Source organism: Hippopotamus amphibius, chromosome 8 (assembly GCF_030028045.1).
Source record: "Hippopotamus amphibius kiboko isolate mHipAmp2 chromosome 8, mHipAmp2.hap2, whole genome shotgun sequence".
Taxonomy (NCBI): domain Eukaryota; kingdom Metazoa; phylum Chordata; class Mammalia; order Artiodactyla; family Hippopotamidae; genus Hippopotamus; species Hippopotamus amphibius.
Window position 1 is genome coordinate 129,295,301 of NC_080193.1, and position 13,939 is coordinate 129,309,239.

At 38.2% G+C, this 13,939-nt stretch overlaps 1 protein-coding gene across 1 annotated transcript in view; it reads right to left on the reverse strand.

The window, feature by feature from the left end:
• METAP1D (methionyl aminopeptidase type 1D, mitochondrial) overlaps positions 1-13,939 on the reverse strand; it is a 79,660-nt gene that overhangs the window by 14,340 nt on the left and 51,381 nt on the right. The window contains 2 exon segments of the mRNA XM_057746629.1: positions 1,243-1,392; positions 3,369-3,526. Of these exon segments, the coding sequence (XP_057602612.1) occupies positions 1,243-1,392; positions 3,369-3,526 (308 nt within the window).

A 13,939-nucleotide genomic window follows, 5' to 3' on the forward strand; every position in this document is an offset into this window, starting at 1 on the left:
GCCTTTCTGACAATCATTAGAGTATATGATAGTATTATGGACTATTAGGAAATGTACATTTTAAGCTCTAAGATCCTTTCAGTCATTTGTGAGTCATTAAATGACATGACTCTTTTTAGCCTAAAGATTTAAAAAATATATTTTGAGAACATTCCTTCCTCTTCCTCAATGGTTAGTGTCCCGGGCTGACTGAAGCATATAAATTCTCAAAAGGATCTTTAGTTTAGATGACAAAGCTTGAAAAGTAGGTCAACCCACACCTTTTTATCTCCGCAAAACAGTACATGGGTTTTGCAGTAATGGCATGGAGGTCACGGATCATCATTTAAAAAACTAAGTCTGATCCAGTTTGTAGAGATTTAGGTTCACTAATCTTGATTTCTTTCATGCCTAAATAAAGTGTTTTTAGAAAATATTTTTCTTTTACTAGAAGGTATTCAATTGCTCCCAAGCTAAGAGAAAACTAAAATCAAGTTTTGTGGGCACATGAAGACGATCTCCATAAACTTATACATTATGAGTAAAATTCTAAAACAAAATCTTTTATTAAAACTTAACTACTTCTTCAATAGATTTCTTTATGTTATTTTACATTCACATTATGGTTAGTTGTGTTGCTATAACAAGTCTGTTACACAAATGATATACTAAGTATTTCATCTTTGAGTCTCACTTCCTAAATTCTGCCCACCTTTTGGAAACTATAGGCCAGTGTTTTCTTTTATGATTCTTACACAGCAGGACTCAGATTCAGTTTCAGATTATTCTGAAAGACCTAAATCTTGTAGTAAGATAGTGGCACATAATTACATTGCTGAATTACATGTAGCTTAGTGTATCTGGTCTGATCTTTCTTTGCAGAGCCAATGCAAGAAAATAGGAGACAAAAGATAAGGCAAAGCAACTCTCCAGGTACATGGAAATAATGTGGGGAATAAAAGCAGAAACTACAAGCAGGAGTAAGAGGGCAAAAGTCAAAGCTGTCTGCCATGGATCAACTTGGATAGGCTGACTGAGCTCAAAGTATCTCCAGAATTCTGCTACTTAACATTGAATTTGGATTTTAAATTCTCTCTTAAATAAACACAGAAAATAATACAATCCCTTTCCTCCATCCTAAGGCTCTGCTTGATTTTTAACAAATTAGATGTGTACAAAAGAAGAGTTAAAGGGAAAGGGAAAAATGGGGAGGAGGGTTTGTTGCCCCTTATGTAAGTCTTCTGAGGCTTGGTGAGACACCACCTTTAAACTCTTCCCGGCCAGAAGGAGGACGTGACGGGCCAGCTGACAAGCCTGACGAAGCCCTTGAATCTGATCTTCATTCTTCACTTCTATGCTGTCTCCCCAGTCGGGTACAATGCCTGTCGTCACATAGTCTGGCTTCTTTATGTGCTTGAGGAAAAAGGATTGAAAATGAAGCTCAGAACCCAGCGCACGACAATGGGATCATTTTCTCGGACACAGCCTCCTGCTTCATGGAGCTCTGCCCTTCCTGCCGGAGCACCGACCTCCGAAGCCAGCACAACACACCCTCCAGGCTGCCCCCAGTTCCTTCCCCTGCCCTTTTGAACTTAACATGGCCTGTTAGTGCTGCCTCTGGATGGTCTGTTAACCTTACTGTGCTTTGAGTCACACTGGGCTGAAGGAGACTTCTGGTCAAAACAAACAGGAGTTTTCTTTTCTTCCTCCTCCAACCCTGTTCGAAGCCTATTGCCATTGATGACAAATAGCGCCAAGCTTCCCAATTGCCCAATGGTTAATTAAGAGCACTTTCATCTCCTCGACACAATGATAAAATTTATGCAAAGGATAGTTCACAACACACTCTCCCAATGAATGTATGTAAAAGGCTGACTGTCAAGTTCACGGATGCCTATCACATATACACTTCTCTTACACTTTGCAACTGTACCCAAACTAAGAAGGAGCTAGAGGACAAAACAAAACAGCTCTCTTTCCTTTCTCTTTCTTTCTTTTTTCTCAAGTACATAAAAATGCTTTGAACAGTTCCATCATTTGTCAAAAACAAACAAACCCCCTCCTCTTCCAAAACTCAAAATGTTCAACTCTGATCACCCTTGGAGAACATTCTCCACAACTAAGTTAAATCCATGGGCAGTATTCAGAAAATAAATACTATCTTACACACAGAACTCCTTTCAGTCCCAAGGTTTTGCACAGCTCTTTACAAACTATTTATGGCAACTGCTACATAAGTTTTGTTGAACAGTACCCAGTAAGGCACACAGCAGTTGGGGACAGGAAGCTGAGGGAGATAACACTATGTAATGGACATCACAGCAACTCTGGAAGGGCTGAGTTTAGGGCTCTGCGTTTTGTGAACTGCATCATGCAGGATTTAAGGACCTTCACTTATTCTTGTGTTCAGATGGGCCTTTCTGACACAGGTAACACCATTGCTTGGGCTGCCGCAGCCGAGCTCAGGGTGAGCATCTTCTCTCCTACAGCTTTACCACCAGTGCCCACAAAGCACACCCGGTCTCCCACAGCCCTGCCTCCTCTCTCTTTGTGATCTGGCCAGTTATAACCACAGGCAGAAGGGCTACTGGCTTGTCACTGAAACCCTAAAATAATACATTCACCTCTCTGGAGACTTTTCTTTTTTCTTTTCTACTAAGGAAATGCCAGAAACATAGTCTGAGCTCTGGTGGCCTGTCTTGTCAGCCCTTGTCACAAAAATGGGCCACTCACCTTCAGGGGGGTATGATACACTTAATATGGGTTTACTGGAAAAAAAAAAAACAAAAGCCTGAAAAAGAGGGAAAGCAGGTGATTTCTGTGACAAATCTACATTTCTTTCCGCTATTCTCGTTCTTCCTAAATGATCCCCACACTTCCTGTACACTGCATTTGGAAAAACGGATAGATTGTCTTTCACACAGCTGTAATCTCTGAAAAAAAAAATCAAGAATGCTCTGAGACAAGATGTTTTATTTAATTTACTCTAAAGGACGATTCAAAGACAGCATCATTAGTAACACAGAAAGGACAAGAGCAAGCTTTAGGAAAAACCATATAGTGTATTGGTTTCAAGGAATCTTTCTTAAATGATTCCAATTGTATAGTCAATTCCTTTTTTCTTTAAAAAAGTTAGGAAACTACATACATATGGAAAATTTCATGATAAAAATTTAAATTCTAAATGAATTAAGCAGCTATAAGCTCAGTGCTTTATTTAAAAAAATGAATATTATAGAACTGCAAAATGTTAAAACTTCCCAAATCATAGTTTTAAATCACAGACCAAGTTTAAAAATTATGATTCAAATGGCTCAGAAATCAAAGGTGCAAAAACACTGGATAGCTTATTGGCTGGAAAAAGCAGCAGATAATAGGCAATACAGTACCTTAGGGACTGGATGAGCTGAAGAAACTGCAGCCGGCAAAACTATCCTGTGTGAAATCTCTCTTTGTCTCCGGAAAAAGAAATTTCTTCTTTGTTGACTGCTTGACTGCTTGTGTAAGTAGATATGATTGAGTGGTGAAGAGAAAATCCTATGACAACCTAGGAGCAGAAATAGACACATCTTAAGTTAAAAAAACTACTTAGTGCTACATTTTAAGATGTTGCATTGTTGTCTATTAAATCATTATTATAATCTTTTATTGGCTCAAAAAGAAAAAGCCCCAAATAGAAAGGAAATCAGTGGTATTCTGAGTTCTAGTACAATAAGAGCACAGCATATTTATTACCAAATACTATGTTTACATAAATGTTTGACAATGGAAAACTCTATTCTAATGAGAAACACACCTATAGAAACATCTGCTAAACACCAGGTCTATGAGAAGAGCAATTTCTGCTGTGGTACCTTAAACGCAGCCATGTCCAGGATGACCCTAGATTCAGGGCACTGTTTGGGTGGCTTTATATCCTTTATAGCCGTTTTCCTTTCACGAATCCTGGACAAATTGCCAGCTGCACTTTTTGCCCTCGATAGGATTACTACTCTGTGTTAAGTTCATGTGCAGTGAAGCATTTTACTGAAATTCACTGCAATGAATGCTCAAGTCAGATAAAGACTAAATAGCAAAAATGTAGGGTGTAACTCTGAAAGAAAACTAATGTAGGATCCTAAAGTACCCACAACAGGAACTTGGAAATAGCTATCAAAATTTTAAATGCACACATCCTTTAACTCAACAGTTCACCTCCCAGGACTCTACTGTATATAATGATGGATGTTTGGAGATGAACTATAGCACTGTTTGTGGTAGGAAAAAATAAGAATCCAAATGTCCATCCGCAGGGGACTGGTTACATATATTATGGTAAATCTATACGATAGAAAACTACATAGGTATTGAAGAGAATAAGCTAAATGATCTCTATGTATTGATATGGAAAGAGGTCACAATATATTGTTAGGAAAATAGCAAATGCTGAGCACTACGTATTAAAACCTCATTAATGTAAAAAGAGCTTATATATTTATATAAGCTTGTATATGCCTATAAAAATTCTGAAAATTGATATTCATCAATAGTGGTTATTTCTGGGGCATCTGATTGGGGCTGGGGTGGGGAGGAAGACTTCCTGATTCATCCTACTTTCTTCTATACTGATAGACTTTTAAAAATATTCACTTGCATTACTTTTATAATTAAAACAATAGTTTTAAAAATCCCCAACATGCCATAATTACATGTCAGGGATTGGCAAACTATAGCCCAAAGGGCAAATCTGGCCTGCTGCCTGTTTTTATACAACCCACAGCCTAAAAATGATTTTTATATTTATAAATGGTTGAAAAAAATCATAAGAAAAATCATATTTTGTAACGTGAAATTATACAAAATTCAAATTTCAGTGCCCATAAGTAAAGGTTTATTGGAACATAGCTACACTCATTCACTTACAATTAGCCACTGATGCTTCTGAGCGGCAGTGGCAAAGCTGGATAGTTGTGACAGAGAACATATGGCTCACAAAGCCTAAAATATTTACTACCTGCCTCTTTGAGAAGGAAGTTTGTCGACTGCTGGTCTAGCGCACTGGTTCTCAAATTGTGGTACCCAGACCAGCATATTAGTGTCACATGGGGAAAAGATGTAAATTCTTGGGCCCCTCCTCAACTTACTGACTCAAACTCTGGGACGTGGTCAGCAATCTGTGTTTTCACAATCCCTCTCCCAGGGTGATTCTCACGCACACTAAAGTTTGAGAACTACTGGCCTAGAGTAATCTTTCAGCTGTGAAACATAATGGAAACATAAATTACAGGTGAGTATTGGCCCCAAAACTCAAGAGCTCTAAGTGAATTGGAAAAAGGCACAGATGCAAACAAACCCCAACGGGCACTGATTCAGTGTCATACGTTTCACTCAATTATGTTCTTCCAGAAAGCTGAATGTAATATTGTTGAATCAAATGTAAAGAGGTGTTTTCGGTATTATTTTAAACAATTCCAAATACCAGACAAAATGCTGCCAGTAATATCACTTCTTTAAAAAAAAAAAAGCTTGATAGAGGCAGGTACATATTCCCTAAAGCTTGTAAAGTACAATATTTCCCTAAAGACACCACCACCAGCCCCAGGATGTTAGCTGTCTGTGAGGGGCAAGGTAGTTTCCTAGCAAAAGCAGATGGCTGGAAAGCAGAAGCCTGGACTTTTGTCTCAGCTCTACTACTTACTAGCTGTGTGGCCCTGACCAAGTGTCTTGTTTTGAGTCTCAAGTGCGAATTAATTGGAATACGTATGTGAAAGTGCCTTGCATTTAGTAGCTGCTCAAAAAAATGGTAGCTCCTTCAAGAATACTTAAACAGTAAAATGAGAAAGAAACCATGGGCTTCACTGTAGCTTCTAATACTGAGAACTTATGCATCAATTACTATGCTAGGCCCTGTACATATTAATATTAATATCCGTGAGAACCCTGTAACTTGTGAACTGTTATTACCCCATTCCACAGTTGAAGATATAGAAGCACACAAAGGTAAGTAACTCCCCCAGAGTGCCAAAGCTGAGGGAAAGCAGGTCCAGTTGCCTTCATAAACTATATTACTCTCCCACATGTGAGAAAAAGATGAACTAACAACACACAAGGAAAACACTCTGAAAATGTAAAAAGCTTCATAAAACTATTAAAAGTTGCTACTATTATTACTGCTTTTTTTCAAGTGGTGATGGGTTGACCTAATCCATCCTCTCACTCAAGCCAAACTCCCTTTGCTGACCAAATACATGATGCAGAGGCTGGGTTGGGCAGTTTGCAGACACAGGATGGAAAATCTGGGCCCCAGTTAAAGCCAAGGAAAGGCTCAGGTGGAATCAATCCATGATTCTGGGTTCCCTAACTGCATCCCTAGGTGGACCAAAGACAAACTCTCAAGTGTTTCCCTTCTGAGAAAAGCATATATTATGATGACTATTAATAATGATAGCACTAATAGAAATAGAGATAATAATACTGGTTAACACTCAATGGCCAGTGTCTTTAATTAAGCACAGTGCTAGCTGCTTCACACATATTAACTCTTACCAACGCTGTTAGGGAGGCAGGTAGCTGTTGATGTCACTATTTTATGGGTGAGGAACAAAGGCTCCCACCTCTGGTGGCCCCGGCTAGAGCCCTCGAAGTCCAAATCCAAGGCTGTGTCGCCGCTCCAAGCTGCCTTTCAACAGTGTGCACAGGCACTAGTAGCTGGCATGCCTGGCTGTAGAATGTGTTTTTTTCAGGGATTCAAATTCAAAGAAAGTTTTTTTTTAAATCATGAAAAAAATAAACATCATGGGACCAGCCAACATTCAGAATGAAGGTATTTTTCATGAAAAGTCTTAGAACTGATCTAACTGGGAGACACTGTGTAGCGAAAATAACACCAGCTTTGAAAGTCAGACATCTGAGTTACCAAAAGTTCTGAGCCCCACTTTCTTCACCATTACATGGGAATTGTAGTGTTTTCCTCACCAGGAGGCTGTTGTAAGCATTAGCTGACATAATATGTATCCCTACACCATCTTTAAAGAGTAGGCTCTCCATGGGGGAGTTCCCAGGTGGCCTAGTGGTTAGGATTCCAGGCTTTCACTGCTATGGCCTGGCAGCTACATGGTGCAGCCAAAAAAAAAAAAAAAAAGTAGGTGCTCCATAAATGTTAATGTGTCTTTTCCCTTCCCTTCTCAATATTCAACATGTTTACCTGTGGGCCTCAAAATTTATTTATTCTTTTATTTGACAATTAGTTACTGAGCTCCTCCTATATGCCATGCTTTGGACACAAGGTGAACCAGGTGACAAAAACCCTGCCTCATGGAGCTCATATTCCATGGTGGGACACAGACAAGAAGCAAACAAACACACACATTTGATTATATCAGATGGTGATATTCCTGATGAAAAATGGGCCTGAGTGACACTGCATTGGAGCTAGAGGTTCTGCTCCTGATCCTGCAGGAGCTAACTGTGACCTCGAGCAGTCACAGCAGTGAACACTGGCTGAGAGCTTACTGGGGCCAGGCTCTGTGCTGAGCACTTCACAGACAATACCCACTGCTACAGAAGGCTTAGTAAAATCAGGGAGTGAACTTCATAATCTTTGAGGCCTCTTTCAGCTCTGACATCTGTGCCTTCATTCAGCAGCTTCTGACTGTCACGCTATGTCCCAGGCAATGGGACGATGTAGAGTTGGATCAATTTTAGGACTCATGAAGATTTTTTGCAATGCAGCTGATAACATGAAAGAGAGGTCATCTTTATCAGTATTACCGAGTTCAAGTACACAGTCATCACAGGGGGAACCTTCCCTATGAACTTAAACTCAACGCATGAAGTCATCAGGCCTCTACTAGGATATCTGAAGGAGGCTTCTGAGACATTCTCATCTAGAATGAACAGTGTTGCCAACGTACCTGTTCTGCTAAGTAATGGGCTCGCTGCCAAAAAGAGGCAAGCACCCCCACATATGACTTAAACATTGGGAACACAGCTTGAACATATCCAATCTGTTGACAATTATGGTTTTGCAGTGTACTCAGCAACTCTACTTTCATAAGATACTTTTTTACTGGAAGCAAAATCTTTTCTTTCAATCCGATAAATGACACCCTACAAATGCTGTCACAAAGTAACAGGATAATAAGGTACCATACCGTGTTTATTCCACTAACTATTCATTACAAACCAGGAAAAAAAAAAACAATTTAGTGTTTTCACAGGTGAAATGAAGAAATGGTCTTACATCAATATGTGCCTTTAGAGGATAATAGCTCTCCAATTAACATGGCAAAAAAATGGGGAGCGGGGAGATCCTCGACTTTGCTTATCATAGTGTAATTAATAAATAGCAATCAACAAATTTTCTACATGTAGAGGGAACAAAATTAAAATCCCCCATCCCAATTATATTCAGGGTCATAAACTACAGTATCTGCTATAGATCATTCTAGAAAAGGCTTGAATTTCCTATATATTTCCTTTCTTTATAAAAGCACTGCTTTGTACATCCAAAACGAATACATAGGTTACACAACAGTTATATCCCAATTCAAAAAAATAATTAAAGAGAAGAACTGCTGATGCCTCCTTATAACCACATCTAGCTTCCAACTTGCTACTGTCAGTGTTACAACGAATCTGATGCACCACGTCCATCATCAGAGGCAGGGATGCCAGCCAGGTTTCCATCAGCCTGAGGACTGGCCCCTCAGTCTTGGCACCATCATTCACCCAGGAACCACAGCAAACCCTCTTTTGTTAAAGCTGTTTTTAGGAAGCAAGGGTTAAGTTGACTAATCTGAAGTTTAGGAGACACCAGTAGGAAATCATCAGAAACCTCAGAAGAGGAGAGTCCCAGATCAGCAAGGAGCTGCTTTGGACTAATTTGATCTTAAAAGTCATAATCACAGTGGGTGTCGTTCCTGTCAGTTATGTAACAGAAACTCTGTACAGGGTTTCCACAGGCAGTAAATCTATATGTTATTTGTTACAAATACTTAGAATATTTACTGTTATCACAGGTAATAATAAGAATTTATTTTCAGTGTTATAAACATTCTATCAGCTCCTAGTTGGAGCTGAACGTCGAAAATTATAGGCAACTGTTTCTTTCCTTCCACAGAGGAGCACACGGTGCGGCCTGAATGTCTTTTGAAATTGCTATATGTCCTTTGGATCCTGCAGCACATTTTTAATATTCTAAATTTGTATTTCCAATGTAAATCCAGGGTACATCAACTTCAAAAAGCTGCATTTTATTTCCCTTCACAGATGAAGCCTGAAAGGTGGGACTACAGAATCCAAGTATGATGGGGGAGGAATGCATTTAAAATAAATAATATTGCTGCACACGACATGCCCTATATTCACTGGCCTCTTACTCAGGGTCCATTTTAATTGTTATCTGCGCGTGCATTCTATACTACATAATGAAACGCTTCCATTTCACCCACTGAGCCCTGGGTTTTTATGTGCACCTCTACTAATGACCCTTAATTAAGCTGATTTTACCCTTGGAAATGCAAGTTTTCTTTTGGTCAACAAGTATTTTTAAGGGAGAGCTCTGAATGAACTTTCAAAGAGGCATTTAAAATGCTTATTATCTTCAGCAGTTGTAAAACTGAACAAAGTACATTTGTACTCAAGTGTGGGCTACCAACACCTCTATGTTTCATTGTACGTTTCTGGGGAAGCACTTTCCCCCTGCAGAGTGCCATCAATCCTCAGTTATGTTATACATCAGAGGCTTCAAGTATCTGAGTAGAAAACAACACGATAAAGTAGCCTGTATCACTTTACATTAGCCAACAATGTCAACCAGAGATAATATGTAATTTAAAAGACACCCTGTAAAATGTCTTGCTGAATGTATTTTTTCATAATGATCAGCAAATGCCAAAAGCTAGTAACAAAACTATTATTTATAGCATATCAACATCTAATTGATTTTACAAATGGAGGCAATTATTTTGGATGAAGGGGGGAATGCCTGCCAGATTTAAATGATTTATGATTACTAAGAGAGAAAACAACGTTTTGCTAATTCATTTTCAAATATGGCTCTTACACTCATTGATGATTTTAATTTTAAATCAAATAATTTGCCAAAATAATACATTAATGTTAAAAAAAGCAACTTTGTGACAATAACCTGAGATGTTTTTAACTGTTTAGAAATATTGCTTCCTACAGTAGGCTCAGGAGGGACTGTACCACAGAAATACATTTTCAAGATGCTGATTTAGAACCACAGAAAGATCATACTTCATGAACTCCAACCAATTACCCAGGGTAGGAGCACAGGCTCTTACAGCACTGCGAATGCAGCCATGTCTCGTATTTCCTGACCTAAAACATTGACTGTCCACTTGATAGGTTTGATAACTTGCACAAATGTCATGAAAGGAAAATTAAACAGTCTGCCTCACTTGCTGTAACTCCCACTGATTTTTAAAATCTGGTACTAAGAGGTACCTGTTTCAAAAGCAAATGAGAAAGATTGAAAGTTCCTTCCCATTTCAAGGAGACTATAAAGCAGAAGAGAAGCTCATATTTCACACGAAATAACCTGTGCATCTGTTGAAGAAGCAGAAGAAGAAGGAAAGAAAACCTGAAACAGTTAGGGCAATGCCCCAGGCTGAAGCAGATACTGATTGGGCAAAGCTTAAGGACAAGGGCCCTTGGAACTAAACAAAAGCAAATTCATTCCGTTGACAGATGTTGATTACATCAAAGCAACAAGGAACTCCCCCAACTCCCAATTTTTTAAACAATTAATACCGCTCTACAATGTACACAATAAGGACAAAGTAAGTTTTTAAACCGACCACAACAAACATTATTAAACTTGTTTTTTAAAAGTTTCAGTTGAGTTCTGGTGTGTTTTCAGCTATGGGCTTCGCCAAACAGTGCTTTATTCATTCCCATGGACATGTCTGGGGAGCTAAGCTGGACATGCCATCGGCCCCTTCCTTCCAGGGGTTAACTGCTCTGGCTGCCAAATAAAATACAGAGCAAGCCATGTAATTATGGAGACAGTCAAAGGGCAGGCTCTATTTTGAAATCTATTTGCACAGACAAGGTCTTCCAATTGAGCTTACAGGAAACAAGCTGGTAAAGAGCCTCCTTTTCCCCAGATGCTTTCCACACTTTTTCTCCAATTCAGGAAATCATGGATATGGACACCATACACCATTACTTCCTGGATTTCAAGCTAAGATGCCATTACAAGGAGAAGAGTTGATCTGTTTCACAAACCTGTAAAAAAAAAAAAAACAACTTTTTTTTTTTTTTTTTGCTTAATTGACAGCATTTGGCAACAGCCTCCCGACAGTAAGGCTACAGTGTTTATTAAACAACATTTCTCAAGAGGATGCAGGCCAATTGTTATGCAGGTGTTGGAAAACAGATCATTTTCTTTAATGCTCAAAATAAACCACATAGTCAAGTCTAAAGTATACTGGCATAAATACTTACCTGAAATAAAGATTCTACTTGACATCCAAGTGTTGTCCTTGAAGTTATCTATAGCTAAGACTGCTTAAACAGGAACACAGATTCCACAGAAATAAAAAGAAAAATGTGTAAAGCATTTTAAGTGACAAAAAAAACACAAGTCACTTTTATGCTGAAACATAAAAATTTGTCCTAATTGCTTAAAGCTCTAAGTTTGCAATTTCTATGAGACTTTATCATTCTCATATTAAAATAGAATTGGGCCACTACACCTAATAATGCTACGTAGTCAAAGGAAGGTGAGACAGTAGTCTTCACCACATGTACGAGGTTATGGATGTCAGAACTCATCATCAAGCCCACAAACCAAAGCCTGGGAGTCCTGGTTCTAAAGAAGATGAGCTGGAAAGCCAGCCACAGAGCACTTCTGGGAAGAGGAAGAGTGGCAGCCTGAGGGCACCCTCTACCAATAATAACAACATTCAAGAATGATGCCCAGGTCACGGCAAAACATGACCTTCCCCAAGGCTCCATCAGGAAGTTGGCTCCGTTCTACATCCCTCTTCCTTTTAAAACATGTATCAACAGCAACTGATATAGAGTATAATGTCAAAGACAACTTCAGAAATGGGTTTAGGAAAAATACTTCATTTTGCTTCTTAACAAAAGCAAATTGGATAATATGTGATTGTTCATTAATTTACATCACCAGCACCTAGGGATCTGTGATTTAAACAAAAAGCATTCCCCTCTTCTTGGACGACAAAAATAACCCAACCTATTTTAGAAACACAGATCAATAAACATACCTATTTAATAAAGCAGACTGATGTTTGTGAACCTAGAAAAAAGTCCCCTTAGGCTGGCCCAACCATACCAACCACAGCTGGGGGAGGAGGGTCAAAGATTACAGTAGGAACATAAAATCTAAATCTAAAAGCAGATCATTTGATGGATAAGTGGAAGTTACATAGAAATGATTACTCTGTAAAAGGAACTAGGACTATTGTACGAAATTCCTCCATTTAAGATGGAAAATATTTGGTGCAAAATTGGAATTTGAATCCATCCTTATAATCATAAAATATTGAGTCACACGGAAGTAGTATATGCTTAGAAAATCCCATTGTGTCTCAGCTAAAGTTTAGAGAAAAGCAGCTTTTTAGCAATTCAACAATACATATACTCAGGCAACTTCTTGGACAAAGAAATATTGTATCCTTTCACAGGAAATAAAGAAGCTGTTTACTAGGGCCGTGGTTAAAATGTAATAATTCATTCTAGTTGAGCCCTGTGAAAAATGTCATCAAAATATCATTTTCTTTGCCAGATTTTCTGGATGCCGTAATATCATTTAAATACAGAATAAAAGACAAGCTCTGATCAGAGTAGAAGAACGACACCAAAATGACCCAAAAGCAAACATTCATTCTGTCAAAGTAACAGGAAAGAATTTCACACAGTCCTGATACCCAGAGAATGCACACTTCTAGGTTAGCACAGAACATCTGGCAAACTTCAACTTTCCAAAGTCTCTCAAGAAAACATTCCTGTTACCTCACATACTTGAGTTAAAGAAGAGGAAAAATAGAAAAAAATTATATTAAAGCACACAAGTAAGCATCAGAAAGAGCAATTTCACAGAAATAACATATGGAACTCAATTTTAGAGAAAGTCCATATAAAAATGTGAGTTTTAACAAAACTGACACAGTAAGAAAGTCCTTTAATTCTTTAAAAAAAGACTTCTTAAATACTACTGTCATGTAAAATACTACTCAAAGTATTAGTTATTTGGATAAAAACATCTAGTAATAGATGTTGGGACATAATTTATGATCGAAGGCACAGCTTTAGTATGAATATTTTCAATTGTATTAAAGCATTTGAAAAGAGTGTAATTTTAGTCTTCCTCTCACAACAGGGTCAACTGAATTCTATATGCAACATGCTCTAGTTATATTGTTGGATGTATTTCTTTTTTTTTCTTTCCTTCTTTTTATGAGCCCTTTAAAGTTATTTATGCAAACAACTGATATAAAATAGCTCAGAGCTTTGACCCAAACTGCAGTATCATTACCAAAAAACCCCCCACAAAACCTAAAAGAATCTTAATATTTTCCTGAGAATGTTTTCACCATACAACTCCAAGTGAAAGGTATGAAATAGAAAGAAACCATCTGAATATAAATCCTACGGTGGTATTTTGACAATTGTGGGAGTTTTGTCTCTGCCCTGTAACCAGGCAATAGAAGTGGTAGGTAGTTAGGTAGGTCAATAATCACAACTGAAAATGAGAAAGCTAAACTCCAGGAAAACAATATATTTCCAGCTTCTGCAGTTAAGATTACACAGATTCAAGACAATGGAAGTCAAGATCACTCATCAAGGAGTCATTTTCACAAAAAATAAAGAGAAAATACACAGTAGCCTCTTTAGCAGAAGAAAAAGTTCCAAATTATCTGAAGGCAGCTTTTTGAAGTGATGTAGTTATGTTGCCACAAATAGCTTTATATTCAATTCAACT